The sequence below is a fragment of the Bombina bombina genome, chromosome 4, assembly GCF_027579735.1.
Source record: "Bombina bombina isolate aBomBom1 chromosome 4, aBomBom1.pri, whole genome shotgun sequence".
Lineage (NCBI taxonomy): Eukaryota > Metazoa > Chordata > Amphibia > Anura > Bombinatoridae > Bombina > Bombina bombina.
In genome coordinates, this window is record NC_069502.1 from 837,615,923 (window position 1) to 837,637,530 (window position 21,608).

The 21,608-nt window shown below is 39.3% G+C and overlaps 1 protein-coding gene across 1 annotated transcript in view; it reads left to right on the forward strand.

The window, feature by feature from the left end:
* LOC128657952 (gastrula zinc finger protein XlCGF26.1-like) overlaps nucleotides 1–21,026 on the forward strand; it is a gene marked incomplete at its 3' end in the record, with an annotated part of 129,823 nt that extends 108,797 nt beyond the window's left edge. Inside the window, exon 3 of the mRNA XM_053712378.1 lies at nucleotides 20,006–21,026. Within this exon, the coding sequence (XP_053568353.1) occupies nucleotides 20,006–21,026 (1,021 nt within the window). The remainder of the gene's footprint in view (nucleotides 1–20,005) is intronic.
* Between the last annotated feature and the right edge of the window lie 582 nt (nucleotides 21,027–21,608).

The following is a 21,608-nucleotide window of genomic DNA, read 5'->3' on the forward strand; positions in this document are numbered from 1 at the left end:
AATTTCGGTGCATCCCTAATTAAAAGTTAATACAATAAAACAGTACTAGTACAAAAGACAGAAACAATGCTCGACACAGTGATAATACAATACAATAAACACAACCATGAATCAAAACAATACTCACAAACAGTACACATTCTAACATACAGGGCCCAGCATAAACTCCAGTCCTTAATCTTTGCTGGCTCATGGAGGAAGAGAGAAGACTTTTCCAAATCCCTCAATTTACTCTAAAAATGGGAGGTACTATAGCAGGTAGGCTGGTCTATGATGTCACTACCTGGAAATTAATTCTACACACTGCCCCCAGTGGACCCTCAACAAATTACATAATAATTGATAAATATTATGGTTAATTTATGACAAATCATTAGTGAATAATCAATATAAACCACCCTTTGACTTATGTCATAAACAAGCATTTATAAAACAATTACCTCTCAACTCTCCCCAGCTTTCACCATTTTCTGCCCCACAACAAAACCCATTATTCCAAAGAACAATAAACATTTACCCATAAGAGCTGCTTTCTATTAGATACTCTTATTATTTGCTCTTTCAAACGTACACAATTGCCTCACCAGTTGTACACCTTAGCCTTAAAAAGGCATATGCAAACGTATAAAACAGCAACTTCTTGGCAGTCCACTTCGTGTGAAGACAGGGACTCTGCCACATCCCCCAATCACATATAAACAAAATAGTTGTCCACAGCACTATAGTTCTTTTTTAAGTCTTTATTGTAATACAGACATAGAAAAAAAGCGATGTTTCGAGTATAACAACTCTTATTCATGCTAGTTACACAGTATTCTGTTACTCTTTTAAAATCATTCAGTTTCGCGCCAACCACCAAACAATGTGGCTCTGCTGCCATCTACTGATAAGCAAGCGTTCAATTGTATTGTTATAGTTTTTAAATGTAATGTGAATTTCTTATCAGTAGATGGCAGCAGAGCTTGTCTACCGAAAACATGCAACAGGAGTCTTTGAAAAATGGATACTAAAGCAACAGATGGAACTAAAATGTTCGCTTACACTGAATTGGACGCAGCCAGGATTACTACTCTGTCTAAAGGCTCAAGAGACTTTTTAAGGGCAGCACCTATGGAAAATTTGAGCAAGGAGTATGAATTTATGGTTTACAAGAATGCTAAATGGGACCTCGACATTAGTACATTGTCATAATATTATCGTGGGAAAAGGATCCCCAGAGGACTGATTAAAGAAATAGCGGTACAAGATGAGAAAATAAAGAGGAACTGTCTAAAATATCATCTGAGGATATCTATACTTTAATTAAACAAGTGGAAAGTAAAACACCTGAACTCCAAAAGACCATTAAAGAACGGAAAAGACAGAAGTTTAAACGGGATGAGTTGGATTACCAATTGGGATGGCTATTTCTTCGGCTCGAAGAGTCTCGGAGTTATCTGCCTTACATTGTGATTCTCCTTATCTGATCTTTCATTCAGATAAAGTTGTTCTGCGTACAAAACCTGGGTTTTTACCTAAGGTGGTTTCTAACAAGAATATCAATCAAGAGATTGTTGTTCCATCATTATGTCCTAATCCTTCTTCAAAGAAGGAACGTCTTTTGCATAATCTAGACATAGTCCGTGCCTTGAAGTTTTACTTACAGGCTACTAAAGATTTTCGCCAAACATCTAACCTGTTTGTTGTTTACTCTGGACAGAGGAGAGGTCAGAAGGCCTTGGCAACTTCTCTTTCTTTTTGGCTTCGGAGTATAATCCGTTTAGCCTATGAGATTGCTGGACAGCAGCCTCCTGAAAGGATTACAGCTCATTCTACTAGAGCTGTGGCTTCCACCTGGGCCTTTAAAAATGAGGCCTCTGTTGAACAGATTTGCAAGGCTGCAACTTGGTCTTCGCTTCATACTTTTTCCAAATTTTACAAATTTGATACTTTTGCTTCTTCGGAGGCTGTTTTTGGGAGAAAGTTTCTACAGGCAGTGGTTCCTTCCGTTTAAGTTCCTACCTTGTCCCTCCCATCATCCGTGTACTTTAGCTTTGGTATTGGTATCCCACAAGTAATGGATGATCCGTGGACTGGATACACTTAACAAGAGAAAACATAATTTATGCTTACCTGATAAATTTATTTCTCTTGTAGTGTATCCAGTCCACGGCCCGCCCTGTCCTTTTCAGGCAGGTCTAAATTTTAATTAAACTACAGTCACCACTGCACCCTATGGTTTCTCCTTTCTCAGCTTGTTTCGGTCGAATGACTGGATATGGCAGTGAGGGGAGGAGCTATATAGCAGCTCTGCTGTGGGTGATCCTCTTGCAACTTCCTGTTGGGATGGAGAATATCCCACAAGTAATGGATGATCCGTGGACTGGATACACTACAAGAGAAATAAATTTATCAGGTAAGCATAAATTATGTTTTTTTAGTGATATATATTTTTAAATGATATGAATTAGTGTTTGTATTCAATAGATGTTTTTTTATGTATTGATTTAATATATTTGTGTTAGTCGTATTATACTTTATAATTACAAAGTATGTGAATTAGTATATAGATACTGTAAGGATTACTTTTTAACCGCTTCCCAATTGTGTAATACAAGTCTGAGTAGGTTTAATGTTCACCAGTATGAGACTCCCAATTGGCTGATTAGGTAGCAAAGAAAGTGGCCAATCACCAACCAGCCCGGTAAATTTAAAAGGTGAAACCAGCAACTATCAGACATACACTACCTATCCTGTTGATAAAGTTCACCCGGGTGTGAACGAAACGCGTTCAGAAGACCATCAGAGGACCATCATTGCATAAAAGTAAGCCCTTTAGTGGCAGTGAAAAAATCGAACCCTCTGTTTTTTATACTCTGATTGCCGGAGGCACCGGGGTGTGTCAATCCTGTGCATTGAAGTCGGAACTAACCAAGGAGTTCATCACGGCATCTGAACCAGATTTACACAGTGGGGATCCGACCGAGAGTTAATGGCAAAATGATTTTCTATGGATATCATGTGATGTATCCTCTTTATATACCAAGATCCCTCATGATCAAGGTATAGAGGCCTTTAAGTCTATGAGCAAATTTTGGAACATTCCAGATGTGCATGTTGATTTTCTTTCTCAAAGTATCCTATATATACTAACGCATAATTATTTTATATTCGAAAATACTTTTTATAAGCAAAGCCAAGGGACAGCAATGGGGACCAACATGGCCCCATCATACGCAAATGTGTATATGGGTGACTTTGAGAATTGCACAATCTGGAATGATCATAAATTTAAAGCTAATATACAACAATATTATGGATACATAGACGATATTATCATAATTTGGAAGGGTACTCTGGACGATGCAAATAAATTTGTAGAATACATCAATCTCAATACTTATAACCTAGAATTTACCAGCAAGATTTCAGCAAAAGAAATATAATTCTTAGATTTAGTATTATATATAGATGATTCTAATAAGGTAGCAGTAAGAAACTATAGAAAACCAAATGATAAAAATGGATTCCTTCACGCTTCCAGTGGCCATCTACCAATATGGAAAAATAATATCCCGAGCGGTCAGTTTAGACGTATACGTCGGAACTGTACTGATATTAATAATTATGTTAGGAGGCCGATGTACTTAGCAATAGATTTTTCCAAAAAGGATATAATAAACAAAAGATAGAAATAGCAGGACAAAAAGGATTAGAATGTAACAGGCAGACACTATTAGAAAATAAAGAGAAAGAATCCCTTATATTAGAGAAAAAGAGGAATAGAACTAAATTCATTACTACATACAATGAAGGAGCCAGTGGAATTAAATCCATTTTAAATAAACACTGGAAAATTCTTCTTGCAGACCCATTACTAGCTGGACAACTGGATGAGAGACCCAACATAGTATATAGGAAAAATAGATTTAAAAAGCCTTATAGCGCCATCGAGATTAAAAACATTAGCACATATTAAAGAGACCACAGGGTCCAATTGGTTGGCCTTAAAGCCAGGAACATATAAATGCTATAAAAAGGATTGCTGTGTATGCCCTATTATAGATAAATGTTCAGAGTCTACATGGAATTGGAACAGAACACAAAAATATAATATTAAAGATAGAACTACTTGCAATTCAACCTATGTAGTATATCAGTTAACCTGTGTGTGTGGAATGATCTACATAGGTCGTACAAAACGAAAGCTAAAGAGGAGGGTGTATGAACACTTAAGTAACATTAAAAATGGATTAGAGGGACACAGTGTTTCTTACCACTGCAAAACTAAACATCAGTGCAGTAGTGTAGGCATTATGTTTAAGGTTCTGGAACACATTAATAATAGTTGTGACAATCGTCTATTATCTCTTAGGAAAGCAGAACTAAATGGATACACCTATTAGAAAGCTTAAATCCAAAGGGTTTAAATATTGACATAGACCTCCAAGCTTTTATGATGTAACTAAGAGGCAAAAGATATATTAACACCCTTATCAATATATAATCAACTCTTACGTATGATTATTGATTTATCAATTTCTATTTTAGCTAGGCGAATATTTTCTAAACTATAATTAATATAAATATAGATATTCAAAACTAAGGAATTATAAGAATATCAAATAATAAAAAGTTTAAGCTAGAATTGCTTTTAACAAATATTTTCTTTTTTTTGACTTTTAAAGTTTTTATTGGGTTCAAATAGATGCATACATTAAAAATTGCACAAATCAGATTCATCAGTGGTTAAGGTCAACAAGTATGAGTGCAAAATAACATAGACAATAATGTCTTACCCAAATTTTTCTTTTTTTTTCCAAAACACATTCCTTAAAGTAGTAGCTTATATAAGAGAGAATTTAGGTCATACATTTTGTATCAAGAGAAAGGAAGAAAGAATAGTGGAGGTGTGGAAAGAAGAAGGAGAGGGAAGGGTGGGGTAGGGAAGGGGGGCATATGGGTGTCTGCTGCTCATCAGATTACTAAGTTCGCTTAGTATTAAGTGTCACGTGGCTGAATTAGAAGATGTATATTTTAAGATAATTATGATTCTTGAGAAGAAAGCGTTTGTAAAGAAATACCCCGGGTAATTATGAGTCGGAGGGGCCAGGGGCGGTATTTGTAAGTGCAGAAGTTCCCTGTTCCCAAATAAAAAACATGTCTGTGAAAAAGTCCTGCTTGCCCAAAAAGCAATAACAATGTTTTTCCATATTCAAAATGTGTTTGACTTCTGATATCCAGTTTGTGTGTGACGGAATTATTTGGGATTTCCACAGGCGAGGTATTAATCTTTTAGCACCAGTCAGCATGATCTGGAGTAATTTTGTGCGGTATAGGCAGTAAAGTGTCGGGAGATGATTGAGAAGGATAATTTTAGGGCCTAGTGTTAGGTTTGTGCCTAAAATTTTGTTTATGGTGGATTCAACTCTGTTCCAGAAGTCCAAGATGGAGGGGCATTCCCACCATATGTGGGTCATAGTACCTGTGCCTCCACAACGTCTCCAACAAGCGGAAGACGCCGTAGGGAAAATATATCTAAGTCGTGATGGTGTCAAGTACCAGCGAGATATTATTTTATAGTTTGTTTCTGCCATGAGTAATGAAGAAGACGCAGAGTGGGTAGCTTTGAAGCATGATCCCCACTCTTCGTCTGTAATATCACAATGTATTTCTGTGTTCCATTTCCTTAAAAAGGAGGGTCTCTGTAGGGGAAAGGACCCTCTGAGCAATTTATAGCTTGTAGAGAGAAGCTTTTTCTGGATTTCAGAATTAGCGCAGAGCTGTTCAAATGTTGTTAGTGATCTGAGTATGTTTTGTTTGTGCATGCTGTGATTGAGTGCATGTCGGATCTGGAAATATGAATACCAATTGTGAAAGGGAGAACCGAATTCGTTGATTAGTGTTGCCCTGTCCTTGAGTGTTCCTGAGTCTAGTAGAGTATATATAGGTATATTCTGCATGTGTGTCTCAGTACGTGGTTGGGCAAAAGATGCATGTTGGAAAAATATCTGATTACCTAGCACAGGAGTTAGCGGGGAGATAGGGGTAGATATACTTTTATTATGTTTAATTAAGTGATCCCATATGTTTAGAGTGGTCTTAACATAGTAGTTTTTGTGCGCTTGTGGTGGTCTATGGGGCTTGGGGAGCCAAGGGAGATCTCTCATGGTTGTGGTTTTCAGCAGGGCACATTCAATTTGTACCCATGGAGGTGGGGGATTGTAGCGGGTCCAGGAGATCACTCTAGTGAGATGGACTGCCTTATAATAGTTCAGGAGATGAGGGACATTAAGTCCACCATCTTCTTTGGTGAGAAATAAAGTGTCTTGGGGGATTCTGGATTTTTTATAGGACCAAATAAATGAATTAATCATTTTTTGTTGGAATTGAAGGTAAGAAGTGGGGAGTGCCATTGGTAGTGTTTGGAAAAGGTACAGGTATTTCGGGATAATCATCATCTTAACGGTATTGACTCTTCCCATCCAGGACAAGTGATTTTGTTTGTGCCAACTCTCCAGAAGGGCCTGCACTGATTGCTGAAGTTTAGCATAGTTACATTGGAAGAGTTCCTGATGAGTGCTAGGGAGTAAAAGGCCTAAGTATTTAAGTTTATTATTCAGACTGAATCTCGTGTGGGTTTTTATAAATTCTACATCCTGAGTGGGCACGTTTAGCGTCAAAATTCCAGACTTCTCCATATTTATGGAGAAATCAGATACTCGTCCGTATTCATCCAGTGTATGGATCAAGGCCGGGAGGGAGGTGGATGGGGATTGAAGCGTGAAGATTACGTCATCTGCGAATAGCAAGCATTTTTGATTTATATGTTTATATAGTACTCCGTGTATGTCAGGGTTTACCCTAATTTTTATAGCTAGAGTCTCAATAGTGATAGCGAACAATAATGGTGATAACGGGCATCCCTGTCGGGTTCCGTTTGTTATGGGGAAGGATTGGGAAGCTGTGCCATTGATCTGGACTCTTGCGTGTGGGTTGGAGTATAGGGCCTGGATTCGGGATTTAAAAGTCGTGGAGAAGCCAAACTTCGACAGGGTCCCCCACATGAAGTGCCAGTTGACCCTGTCCAACGCCTTCTCGGCATCTGTTGATAAGAGGGTGAGCGGTACTTTGTCTTCATATGCGGTCTGTAAGGAGTGTAGTACCCTAATTGTGTTGTCTTTGGCTTCCCTACCTCTGACAAATCCGACCTGATCTTGGTGTATCAAATTCGGTAGGATATTGTTCAGGCGATTAGCGAGTATTTTCGCATAAATTTTTATGTCTACATTCAAGAGGGAGATTGGGCGATAACTACTTGGTTGGTCAAGAGGTTTGTCTGATTTTGGTATGACCGTTATGAGGGCTTCTAGTAGAGATTGTGAAAACGATTCTCCTTTGTCTATTGAGGTGTACAAAGTATGTAGTGGTGGGCCTAATTGGTTCTGGAGCAGTTGAAAGAATTTGGCCGTTAGGCCGTCTGGGCCTGGGGATTTACCATTAGGGAGGGCTTTAATGGTGAGTGCTATTTCCTGAAGCGTTATAGGGGAGTCGAGAGATTGTCTGTCCTCATCTGTGAGATGTGGTGTCTCTAGTGTTTTTAGATAGTTATCAATGTTGCAAAGCTTTTCTTGGGATATATGGGGGTCGAGGTTATATAGTTTGGTATAGTAAGAGACAAAGGAGTTAGCAATATCCTCATTTTTATTCATAAGGTTCCCTGAGGGGTGTCTGATGGACCTAATAAAGGAGTTGAGTCTCTTTTTTTTAAGCGATCTGGCTAGTAGGCGACCAGCTTTGTTACTTTCAGAGTAGAATTTAGCTTTAGAGGTGAGTGCTCTTAGGTGTGCGTTTAAGGTTAAGTATTTGTTAAGATTATCTCTTGCTAATGTTAGATCGGAGAGTTTTTGAGCCGAAGTAGGGTCAGTTTTATGAGCCATATCAGCCTGGTGAAGGTTGGAGGTAAGAAAGGAAAATTGGGAAGATTTTAATTTCCGTAGTTTAGTGGCATGTTTGATAAGGTGTCCTCTAATGTAGCATTTGTATGCTTCCCAATTATTCACGGCAGATGTGTCGTCGGGCCTATTTATTAAAAAATATTCGTCTGTCACCTTAGTCAAGTCCTCTAGAATTTCTGGGTTTGTTAGAAGGGAGTCGTTTAGTCTCCAGCTCGAGAGATTCTTGGGTCTAGTAGACCAGTGGAAAGTGGACAATACCATACTGTGGTCAGACCAGGGTGTGTGTAGAATGCGAGATTGTGTCAAGTCGGTAAGAAAAGATTGGTCACACATTAGGTAATCTAGGCGTGAATATGTGTGCTTAGGGTGTGAAAAAAAGGTAAAGTCCTTTTGTGTGGGGTGAACTATCCTCCAAGTGTCGAATAGTGAGATAGAGTGAAGTGTTGCACAGTTTGTTTTCCGTATGTTGCTACTGAGATATGATGTGCCTTGTGAGTTGTCTAAAGCGGGGGTCATTGTAAAATTAAAGTCGCCGCCTAGTATAATCGGGCCTTTGGAGATGTCTATTATTTTGTTAGTTACAGATCTGAAAAAGGAGGGTGTAGGTCTGTTAGGGGCGTATATATTAGCTACTGTGATCGGTCGGCCGTAGCACAGGCCAACAAGAATCAGAAGTCTGCCTTCAGTGTCTGAGTATTTTTGCAAAAGCTCAAAAGAAACATTTTTCTTAATAGAGATGCATACCCCATTTTTTCTATTTGGGCCTGAGCTAAAAAAATGTTTATCGTAATATCGGGTGGCTAATGTAGGTTCGTTGCGTTTTTTGAAATGGGTTTCCTGAATCATAATAAAATCTATGTTTTTTTTATGGAAATCATAAAAAGCTATGGAGCGTTTTTCTGCCGAGAGAAACCCCTTCACATTCTGACTAGCTATTGTCAGTGTGTTCATGATAGGTGCAAAGAGCTGGATATTGGTGATAATAAAGAGGATGTTACCTGCAGAGGAGGTGTACAGACAGATGTGTTTGACTCGTGTCCTGTCGGGGTGCTGAATGGGGGGGAATGAGGGTGCGGCTAGGGATAGAAGGGGTAAGGTGCTATGGGGAGGGGGAGAAAAGGAGAAGAGTGTAAAGAGTTAGGAAATATGTGTCAGTTCTCAATATTCTGGTGACAAATAAGGATTAAGGGAGAGTGGACTTGGGTTGAGTAAGCAAAGGAGAAGCAAGGAAAAAAGGCTGCGAAAGAAAAAAAAAAAGAAGGAGAAAAAAAACACACAAAATGTATGATAAAGAAGAGGATGAAAGGGAAAAGAAGAATACAATAAACAATTACAGTTATAAGAATAAATTCAGTCCAGGCAAATGGACAAGCCGGGTGCTTGTCTTAGATCGATTATCGTTATATACCCATTTATAAAGTACCTATATGTCAGGCGTTGCATATGCTTCCTAATGTTTCCTGTTTTAATAAATGTCACTTGAAGCTGGTTGCAGTTAAAAGCAAAATTCGTGAGCTTGTTACATCAGTAATTTTTAACTGTCTAAAACAAAGAATACATAGTCATCTTAACTCAACAATATGTATAAACTTAATATACAAAAAACATAAACAACATAAACAATGGGCCACAGCTTATGCATAGAGCCTCAGCTGTTTTTTGAAAATTCTAAACAAGATGTGATCTAGGCGGATAGTTGTAGGCTAGGCTAGTCAAACCTTATAATTAGGAGAGTTAGTAGGTAAGTCCAAAACAATGTTATAACAGTGCTTTTTATACTTGCCACAGTCCTTTAGAACTTTGAAGTTTCAAGTACGAGCAGGATGTTTGACGCTCACAACCATGTGAACTTCTCCGGGTGAAGTTGGGTTAAGGGATGTCGGTAGCACATTTGAGGTCGGAAAGAAAAGACATGTCTGTTTCATCCGGGTTGTTGTGTGTCATCTTCTATTGAATTAGTCGGGTTCGTTAGTCGTCTTTTGGCTTGGCTGGCTTGGTTGTCTGACTGAGGTCTCCTTTGTGGCTTTGGGGCCAACTGGTCGAAAGTAGTATGGCGTATGTGTTGACTATCTTCTGTGGTCATGGTTGGGATGCCCAGTGTTGTGCAGAAATTGTCGGCCTCCGTAATTGATCTGCATTCGTGGCGGATGCCATTTTTTGTAGCAATAATTGAGGTAGGAAAGCCCCATCTATAGGGAACTTTTAGCTGTCTCAAATGAGAGGTCAGGGCCGAGAGGTCTCTTCTCTTTTGTAGAGTCCTTGCGGACAGGTCTTGGAATATTTGTATACGATTATTTTGGTAAACCATGGCTTGCTGCTGTCTGGCCTGGTTATAAATCGCCTCCCGCTGTTGATAGTTTTGGAAGCGGACAATGATGTCCCTTGGTGGGGCGTCACCTGCTGGTTTTGGGCGGAGAGCCCTATGTGCTCTATCTAGGATAAAATTAGATTGCTCCCCCTCAGCTGGGCCCGTCATCTCAGCAAAGAGACCTAGTAGAAACTCTCGTATCTCGTCGCCTTGAACAGACTCGGGGATGCCTCGAAACCGCAAGTTGTTGCGTCTAGTGCGGTTTTCAAGGTCATCCAGTTTATCTTCCAATTCCATTGAATATTGCTGTTGGTATTTAACTTTGGAGGATAATTCCGCCATCTTTTGGGCAATGACATATTCGTGTTCTTCCAATGAGTCAACTCTTCGGCCTAAGTCGCCCATCTCTTTTTTAAGGTCTGCGCATTCAGTTCTTATGCAAGATTTGACCTGGTTTATCAGGTCTTCCATAGCTTTATAAGTAATGGGCGAGTCGGCCTGTGCCATAGGTATGGTGGGAGATGGGCTTCTCGGCATATCCGAGTCCTCCAAGTCCTCTGTGTTACTAGAAGGTGCGAGAGAAGGCCCAGGTTTTTGCTTAAATTTCTCTGATTGCCTGAAGAAAGCGTTCATGTCTTCCTGGGCTTTCTGAGATGTTTTGTGTTGTTTGTCATTCTTTGTCCCTCTTCTTTGCGACATTTTAGTGAAATAACAAAGGTACAGGCCAAGCTGCCAGGGAACTTATATGCAGAAGATATCGTAGTGTAATAGAGTTAACTTATAATAAAGATATAGTATATTTGTCCCACTCTCCAGAGGGAGATGCCCTCACTGGGCGATGTCGGCAAAGGGAATGAGGATATGACCCGCTGCTACGGTGAACAGCAGGAAATGGATGGAGAGAGGGGTTTTCTGTGTTTTTGTCACAGATTTAGCAAGATCACGTTAAAGTCAGTATGTAAAGGCAGCGAGTGTTAGATCCCTGCTATTCAGTTGCAATGTAGTTTGGGCGCAGTTATAGATGGCCTCCGATTAATAAAAGAGGGGCAGAAGAGACAGCGCCAGGGTTAGACTTAAAGTTAGTCCAGCGAATGGGCCTTGTCTGTAGTTGTTGATGTATGTATTGGTGCATAAAGTCCGCAGGTCAGGCTTAGAAAAATCCTATTTCAAGTCGTTCCATCAGTTTCAGTGTCATGTAATAGAGGTTGGATTGTGGGTATAAGATTTGAGTTTTATGGTGGCGTAGGAGGATAAACTTTAGTGTTTGAGATATATGGAGCTTCTTTGTAGGTGACTCTTCCGACAGTACTGGTATTTAATAGTAAGTGCACCGGAGCGGAGCTACGGCCCTCCGGTGTCTGATATAGGTGTGATGAAGTGTCAGCAACTGTCTGTTTCAAGTCCTGCAAATGATCATACCCTTACAGAATCCGCCTTGGGGTATGTGGGTACAACCTCTCTCCTCGAAAACTTCTGTTATGTATTGTAAAGTTAGTGTGAACCGGAGCGGGGGTTAGCTCTCCGGTGGGCTGCAAGGGTGTTAGGCAGGTATAAGGGTGTAGTGGTGTGGTAGTTGCTTACCCCTTATGTCTTTTAATTATCGGAGAAGACAGCTAGTCCCAGTTCATGCGATCTTTTGCCGATGAGACACTGAAGATGATGGATATGAAGCTGCGTCACAGCTTGTGGCTCAAAGTCCTGTCACGTTGTATTGTGTTGTTTCTTCACTCATTTATGCGAGCAATTGCCATCGGAGCGAGAAAAAGTATTTTCTTGATCTACACACTTTCATATATATGCCTGTGTAGTCAAAACTTATGAGTTAGCTGATTAGGGCATTTTTATTCTATTTAGCACCCGGCTTGTGATGAGAGCATTAGTAAGATGCGGCCATCTTGGTTAGCCGTTCGCTCCGCCTCTCCTTAACAAATATTTTCTATTACCAGAATTCAATAAGTTATTCCTAGAATTAGTAATCCCGTACTTTCTTTCTCCTGTCTCTTTAGTATTGTCTTTAAATTATAGACTTTCGTAATATAAAGTGTAAATAATATTCCCTAGAATATTAACCCTATATGAGTTTTATCTGTTTGTTTTTTAACCATTTCTCTACTAATTTTAAATATATTAATTATAATACAAGCTGAGAAGGAATGTCCATTAAATAATGGATGTACTGAATACTATTTATATTTATATAGATTGAAGAAAATTTATGTAGAATGCAAATAGCAATATAGAGAGGTTAGTGTTCTTTAGTTTTAACAATGTCTCAATGTAAGCATTAATTGTTTCTTGTCCCGGTCTCAATCTGCAAATAAACATTATCTAGGCTATATATAGTGTACAGAGAAATATATTTTTAAGCGATATATATTTTTAAATGATATGAATTAGTGTTTGTATTCAATAGATGTTTTTTTATGTATTGATTTAATATATTTGTGTTAGTCATATTATACCTTATAATTACAAAGTATGTGAATTAGTATATAAATACTGTAAGTATTACTTTTTAACCGCTTCCCAATTGTGTAATACAAGTCTGAGTAGGTTTAATGTTCACCAGTATGAGACTCCCAATTGGCTGATTAGGTAGCAAAGAAAGTGGCCAATCACCAACCAGCCCGGTAAATTTAAAAGGTGAAACCAGCAACTATCAGGCATACACTACCTATCCTGTTGATAAAGTTCACCCGGGTGTGAACGAAACGCGTTCAGAAGATCATCATTGCATAAAAGTAAGCCCTTTAGCGGCAGTGAAAAAATCGAACTCTCTGTTTTTTATACTCTTATTGCCGGAGGCACCGGGGTGTGTCAATCCTGTGCATTGAAGTCGGAACTAACCAAGGAGTTCAACAAGGCATCTGAACCAGATTTACACAGTGGGGATCCGACCGAGAGTTAAAGCAAAGACCTTTTACGTGCATAGTGTATGCACATATCTTGTAAGTGTGCATTTTTAAGCCTTCTTTGTGACCTTGTTTTAAATAAATACAGTGAATCGTGGTTGCGCTTGTTTTTCTTCTTGTTATAGCATAAATTCTGTTTTTTATTTTAAATGGTACCGGTGAGTGCTATTTTCTCTCAGGCAGCAGATGGGTGAAGATTTCTGTCTGGAGACTGATGATCTTAGCAATTGTCACTAAGATCCAGAGAAGTTCCCACAGAATGGCTGAGGAGTACTTGAGAAGCTTCAGTGTGGGGAACTTTTTTTCATGCTACAAGCATTGAGGTATGTTCAGTAATTTTTTTCTGGAGAGACTGTGGTATTTCAGAACTGGCTGACAGTTTTCCCATAAGGGAAGGGGTAAGCAGTAATCCTACATGTGATAAAGAAGGGTATTACTGGGACCTGTATGTTATGGGCTGAAAATTGGTTGACACTGATAACATAATGTTTTTTGAGACAAAACGGTTTATGTTTAGAGGGGAATATAACGTTTTTGTGAGCAAACGTTTTTAGTTTGATGGCACTGGAGGGTTTCAAATGGCTTACAATAATAGATGAGGTGCAGGGGGTTGCTTTTTTTTAATTCCATAATGTTTTTGAGTAACGTTTTTTTCCATTAAGGGTTAAGCTTACCTTACTTGTGGTGCAATCTTAGCTGGCAAGATAACACACATATATACTAAAAATGTGATAATTATAACATTTTAGAGCAGTTTTGGAAAAATTGTACGCTTTTTTTACTCTTAAAGGCGCAGTACTGTTTTTCAGATTGTGGTTTTTTTCACTAAATAGTGTTTTCAAGACTGTTTGTGGTCATTACTAGTCTGTTTCAACATGTCTGACATTGAGGAATGTCAATGTTCTATGTGTTTAGAAGCCATTGTGGAACCCCCACTTAAAATGTGTCCCTCATGTACTGAAAGGGCCTTACATTGCAAAGAACATATTTTAGATGATAAAAGTATGTCTCAGGATGATTCTCAGTCTGAAGAGAATCAGGTTATGCCATCCAATTCTCCCCAAGTGTCACAACCTTTAACGCCCGCTCAAGCGACGCCTAGTACTTCTAGTGCATCTAATTCTTTTACCCTGCAAGATATGGCTGCAGTTATGTCTACTACCCTTACAGAGGTATTATCTAAACTGCCAGGTTTACAGGGTAAGCGCAGCAGGTCAGGTATTAGAGTAAATGCTGAGCCCTCTGATGCTTTATTGGCCATCTCCGATGTACCCTCACAGTGTTCTGATTTGGGGGTGGGGGAATTGCTGTCTGAGGGAGAGCTTTCAGACTCAGGAAAGATGTTCCCTCAAACAGACTCAGATGTGACGGCCTTTAAGTTTAAGCTTGAACACCTCCGCTTGTTACTCCGGGAGGTTTTAGCGACTCTGGATGATTGTGACCCTATTGTAATCCCACCAAAGAAATTGTGTAAAATGGATAAATATCTAGAGATCCCTACTTACACTAATGTTTTTCCAGTCCCTAGAAGGATTTCGGACATTGTTACTAAGGAATGGGATAGACCAGGCATTCCGTTCTCTCCCCCTCCTACTTTTAAGAAAATGTTTCCCATATCTGACACCATTCGGGATTCCTGGCAGACGGTCCCTAAGGCGGAGGGAGCTATTTTTACCCTGGCTAAGCGTACAACTATACCTATTGAGGACAGCTGTGCTTTCAAAGATCCTATGGATAAAAAATTAGAGGGTCTTTTAAAGAAATTGTTCATTCATCAGGGGTTTCTTCTACAACCTATAGCGTGCATTGTTCCAGTAACTACGGCAGCAGCTTTTTGGTTTGAGGCTCTAGAGGAGTCTCTTAAGGTTGAGACCCCATTAGATGATATTTTGGATAGAGTTAAGGCTCTCAAGCTAGCTAATTCTTTTATTACGGATGCAGCTTTTCAAATGGCTAAATTAACGGCAAAGAATGCAGGCTTTGCCATTTTAGAGCGTAGAGCATTATGGCTTAAGTCTTGGTCTGCTGATGTGTCATCAAAATCTAAGCTTTTAGCTATTCCTTTTAAAGGTAAGACCCTATTCGGGCCTGAACTAAAGGAGATCATTTCCGACATTACTGGAGGTAAAGGTCATGCCCTTCCTCAGGACAAGACGGTTAAAATGAGGGTCAAACAAAATAATTTTCGTTCCTTTCAAAACTTTAAAAGTTTACCCTCTACTTCCTCCTCCGCCACAAAGCAGGAGGGGAATTTTGCACAATCCAAATCAGTCTGGAGACCTAACCAGACCTGGAATAAAGGTAAACAGTCCAAGAAGCCCGCTGCTGCTACCAAGACAGCATGAAGGGGCAGCCCCCGATCCGGCACCGGATCTAGTAGGGGGCAGACTTTCTCTCTTCGCTCAGGCTTGGGCAAGGGACGTTCAGGACCCCTGGGCATTAGAAATCGTGACCCAGGGGTATCAACTAGAATTCAAGGATTTTCTCCCAAGAGGGAGATTTAATCTTTCACGTTTGTCTGTAGACCAGACAAAAAGAGAGGCGTTCTTACGCTGTGTAGAAGACCTATATACCATGGGTGTAATCTGCCCAGTTCCAAAACTAGAACAGGGGCAGGGGTTTTACTCAAATCTGTTCGCGGTTCCCAAAAAAAGAGGGAACCTTCAGACCGATTTTAGATCTCAAATGCCTAAACAAATTTCTCAGAGTCCCATCGTTCAAGATGGAGACCATTCAAACTATTTTACCAATGATCCAGGAGGGTCAATGTATGACTACCGTGGACTTAAAGGATGCGTATCTTCACATTCCTATCCACAGAGATCATCACCAGTTTCTTAGGTTCGCCTTCCTGGACAAACACTACCAGTTTGCAGCCCTCCCTTTCGGGTTGGCCACAGCTCCCAGAATCTTCACAAAGGTGCTAGGGTCCCTTCTGGCGGTTCTAAGGCCGTGGGGCATAGCAGTGGTGCCCTATCTGGACAATATTTTGATTCAGGCTTCAGCTTACCAGCTAGCCAAATCTCACACGGACATCGTGTTGGCTTTTCTAAGAACTCACGGGTGGAAGGTGAATATACAAAAGAGTTCACTAGTTCCTCTGACAAGAGTTCCATTCCTAGGAACTCTGATAGACTTGGTAGACATGAAAATATTTCTGACGGAGGTCAGAAAGTCAAAGATCTTAACTACTTGCCGGGCACTTTGGTCCACTCCTCGGCCATCAGTGGATCAGTGTATGGAGGTCATTGGATTAATGGTAGCGGCAATGGACATCGTTCCGTTTGCTCGCTTACATCTCAGACCACTGCAGCTGTGCATGCTCAGACAGTGGAATGGGGATTATTCGAATTTATCTCCTCAGATAAATCTGGATCTAGAGACCAGAGACTCTCTTCTTTGGTGGTTGTCACAGGATCATCTGTCCCAGGGAATATGCTTCCGCAGACCAGCATGGGTCATAGTGACGACGGACGCCAGCCTCTTGGGCTGGGGTGCAGTCTGGAATTCCCTGAAGGCTCAGGGTGTTTGGACTCAGGAGGAGTCCCTACTACCAATCAATATTCTGGAACTGAGAGCAATATTCAACGTGCTTCAAGCATGGCCTCAGTTGGCTTTGGCCAAATTCATAAGATTCCAGTCGGACAATATCACGACTGCAGCATATATCAATCATCAAGGGGGAACAAAGAGTTCTCTAGCATTGATAGAGGTTTCCAATATAATTCGATGGGCAGAGACTCACTCTTTCCATCTATCAGCAATCTACATTCCAGGAGTAGAGAACTGGGAAACGGATTTTCTAAGTCGTCAGACTTTTCATCTGGAGGAGTGGGAGCTCCATCCGGAGGTGTTTGCGGCATTGATGGCATCTCGTCAGAATGCCAAACTTCCTTGTTACGGATCCAGATCAAGGGATCCCCAAGCAGTACTGATAGATGCTCTTGCAGTACCTTGGTCATTCAACCTGGCTTATGTTTTTTCTCCCTTTCCTCTCCTGCCTCGTCTGATTGCCAGAATCAAACAGGAGAGGGCTTCGGTAATCTTGATAGCGCCTGCGTGGCCACGCAGGACTTGGTATGCAGATCTAGGGGAAATGTCATCTCTGCCACCGTGGAAACTGCCACTGAGACAGGATCTTCTCATTCAAGGTCCGTTCCAACATCCAAATCTAAATTCTCTGCAGCTGACTGCCTGGAGATTGAACGCTTGATTTTATCTAAGCGGGGATTCTCTGAGTCGATTATTGATACCTTGATTCAGGCTTGGAAGCCTGTCATTATGAAAATTTATGGCGTAAATATCTTTATTGGTGCGAATCCAAGGGCTACTCATGGAGTAGGGTTAGGATTCCTAGGATTTTGTCCTTTCTCCAAGAAGGATTGGAGAAGGGATTATCGGCTAGTTCCTTAAAGGGAAAAATTTCTGCTTTGTCAATTTTACTACACAAGCGTCTGTCGTATGTCCCAGACGTTCAGTCTTTTTGTCAGGCTTTAGTCAGAATCAAGCCTGTGTTTAAACCTGTTGCTCCGCCATGGAGTTTGAATTTAGTTCTAAATGTTCTTCTAGGGATTACGTTTGAACCCATGCATTCCATAGATATTAAGCTTTTATCTTGGAAAGTTTTATTTTTAGTTGCTATCTCTTCTGCTCGAAGAGTTTCTGAGCTTTCTGCATTACAATGCGACTCGCCTTATCTTATATTCCATTCTGATAAGGTGGTTTTGCGTACTAAACCTGGATTCCTTCCTAAGGTTGTTTCAAATAAGAATATTAATCAGGAAATTGTTGTTCCTTCTCTATGTCCTAATCCTTCTTTTAAGAAGGAGCGTCTGTTACATAACCTGGACGTGGTTCATGCCTTGAAGTTTTACTTACAAGCGACCAAGGATTTTCGTCAAACATCTTTTCTGTTTGTTGTCTATTCTGGAAAGCGTAGAGGTAAAAAAGCTACGGCTACCTCTCTTTCTTTTTGGCTGAAAAGCATCATCCGTTTGTCATACAAGACTGCTGGACAGCAGCCTCCTGAAAAAATTTCAGCTCATTCTACTAGAGCGATGGCTTCCACATGGGCTTTTAAAAACGATGCTTCTGTTGAACAGATTTGTAAGGCTGCGACTTGGTACTCCCTTCATACCTTTTCCAAATTTTACAAATTTGATACTTTTGCTTCTTCTGGGGGAATTTTTTTGGGAGAAAAGTTCTTCAAGCAGTGGTGCCTTCTGTTTAGGTATCTGTCTTGTCCCTCCCGTTCATCCGTGTCCTGTAGCTTTGGTATTGTATCCCACAAGTAAGGATGAATCCGTGGACACGTTGTATCTAGTAGAAGAAAAGGAAATTTATGCTTACCTGATAAATTGATTTCTTCTATGATACGATGAGTCCACGGCCCTCCCTGTCATATTAGACAGATTATATTTTTGTGTTCAAGACTTCAGTCACCTCTGCACCTTTTAGCTTTTCTTTTTCTCTTCCTATACCTTTGGTCGAATGACTGGGGGTGGAGAGAAGGGAGGAGCTATATATACAGCTCTGCTGTGGTGCTCTTTGCCACTTGATGTTAGCAGAAGGATAATATCCCACAAGTAAGGATGAATCCGTGGACTCGTCGTATCGTAGAAGAAATCAATTTATCAGGTAAGCATAAATTTCCTTTTTTTCTTAAATTTTACCATTTTGTTGTGTTTGCTTTTTCGGAAGCAGCCTCGGGTAATACGGTTCTTCAGGCACTTATCTTAGTTTGATTCTAGTGCCTTTGATTTGAGTTTTTTTAATTTTTTTTTTAAAGAAAACATTTATATTTTGGATTTAATTTCTCAGCATATTAAGCTGTTGTGTTTTTTTATCCCTCACTCTCTAGTGACTCGTGGATTTCCACATCTTGGGTATTATATCCTATACGTCACTAGCTCATGGACTCTTGCCACTTACATGAAAGAAAACATAATTTATGTAAGAACTTACCTGATAAATTAATTTCTTTCACAGTGGCAAGAGCCCATGAGACCCACCCTATTTTTGGTGGTTAGGATTTTTTTGTATAGAGCACTTTTTTCCCAGTTCCTCTTTTTGTATGCTTTTTACTCCTTCTTTTACACCTCACTTCTTGGCTACACGTTAAACTAAGGTATGAGTGAGGTGGGAGGTGTATTTATAGGCATTTTGAGGTTTGGGAAACTTTGCCTCCTCCTGGTAGGAATGTATATCCCATACATCACTAGCTCATGGACTGTTGCCACTATGAAAGAAATGAATTTATCAGGTAAGTTCTTACATTTTTCTTTTATGATTCAAATAGAACATACAATTTTGAAAAATGTTCCAATTTAAGTCTTTTATCAAATTGTCTTTGTTTTTTGTTATCCTTTGTTGAAAAGCAGGAATTTTAGCTCAGGAGTGTGCATGTGTCTACAGCACTATATTTTGCAACAATTTTATACATTAGCAAGAGCACTAGATGGCAGCACTATTTCCTGTCATGTAGTGCTTCAGACATGTGCACGCTACCTACCTATGTATCTCTTCAACAAAGAATAACAATTAAGCAAATTTGATAATAGAAGTAAATTTAAAACTTTTAAGTGTAGGAATCATAGCCTGCCCCTTTTTCTTGTTGTACACATTAATAACAGTTGAAATGTCCTTAAAATATAATTATGTCTTTATTAACTAACATTAATCCCATTTTAATTCTTATCAACAGGTGAATTTACAAACTGCAGTAATCCTAGTCTTAGCCATGGTGAAAATACAGATACTTGTTTCAGACATCTTCAAAATCAAAGAAGCAAAGTGGGAAAATTACATTCTGAGTCTGGGAATTTTTATGGGAATTCAAATCTTTTAAGACATCAGAAAATTCATACAGGAGAGAAAGTATTTTCATGTTCTGAATGTGAGAAATGTTTTATTAAGAAATCGTGTCTTACTAGACATCAGAAAATTCTTTCAGGAGAGAAAGCTTTTTCATGTTCTGAATGCGGGAAATGTTTTACTTGGAAATCCTCTCTTATTGATCATCTGAAAATTCATACAGGTGAGAAAGCTTTTTCATGTTCTGAATGTGGTAAATATTTTGCTCTGAAATCAAATCTTATTGGCCATCAGAAAATTCATTCAGGAGAGAATGCTTTTTCATGTTCTGATTGTGGGAAGTGTTTTATTAAGAAATCTTCTCTTACTAGACATCAGAAAAGTCATACAGGAGAGAAAACATTTTCATGTTCGGAATGTGGGAAATGTTTTGGGTGGAAATCAAATCTTACTACACATCAGAAAATTCATACAGGAGAGAAAGTATTTTCATGTTCTGAATGTGGGAAATGTTTTATTGAGATATCTTCTCTTACTAGACATCAGAAAATTCATACAGGAGAGAAAGCTTTTTCATGTTCTGAATGTGGGAAATATTTTGCTCTGAAATCAAATCTTATTGGCCATCAGAAAATTCATTCAGGAGAGAAAGCATTTTCATGTTCTGAATGCGGGAAATGTTTTACTTGGAAATCCTCTCTTATTGATCATCTCAAAATTCATACAGGAGAGAAAGCTTTTTCATGTTCTGAATGTGGGAAGAGTTTTACTCAGAAACCACATCTTATTGGCCATCAGAAAATTCACACAGGAGAGAAAGCATTTTCATGTTCTGAATGTGGTAAATATTTTGCTCTGAAATCAAATCTTATTGGCCATCAGAAAATTCATTCAGGAGAGAAAGCTTTTTCATGTTCTGAATGTGGGAAGTGTTTTACTCAGAAACCACATCTTATTGGCCATCAGAAAATTCACACAGGAGAGAAAGCATTTTCATGTTCTGAATGTGGGAAGTGTTTTATTCGGAAATCACATCTTATTGGCCATCAGAAAATTCACACAGGAGAGAAACCATTTTCATTTTCTAAATGTGGGAAATGTTTTGCTTGGAAATCAAATCTTATTAGACATAAGAAAATTCATACAAGAAAAAAAGCATTTTCATGTTCTGAATGAGGGAAGTGTTTTTCTGAGACATCAGCTCTTAGTAGACATCAGAAAAATCATACAAGAGACAAATAATTTTCATGTTCTGAATGTGGCAAATGTTTTGCTGAAAAATCAACTCTTATTAGACATCAAAACAAATAATACAGAAGACAAAGCATTTTCGTGTTCTGAATGTGGAAAATGTTTTACCAACAAAGGAAATTTTGTCATCAAAATCTTCATACAGGAGAGAAAGGATTTCTGTGTTTTAAATATGGGAAAAGTTTTGCTCAGAAGTTACAACTTATAGAGCATCAGTAATTCATATGGAAGAGAATAATAATATATGGGTAAACCCCTATATTAACATCAAAAGCACAAGAGCCTTCCAAAAATCCTTTTCTGGTTTAGGATAGTTCCCCTAGCTGCTTAAAATTAATTGTGCTGAATTATAACTGTATATATATATATATTTTATTTTTTATATTA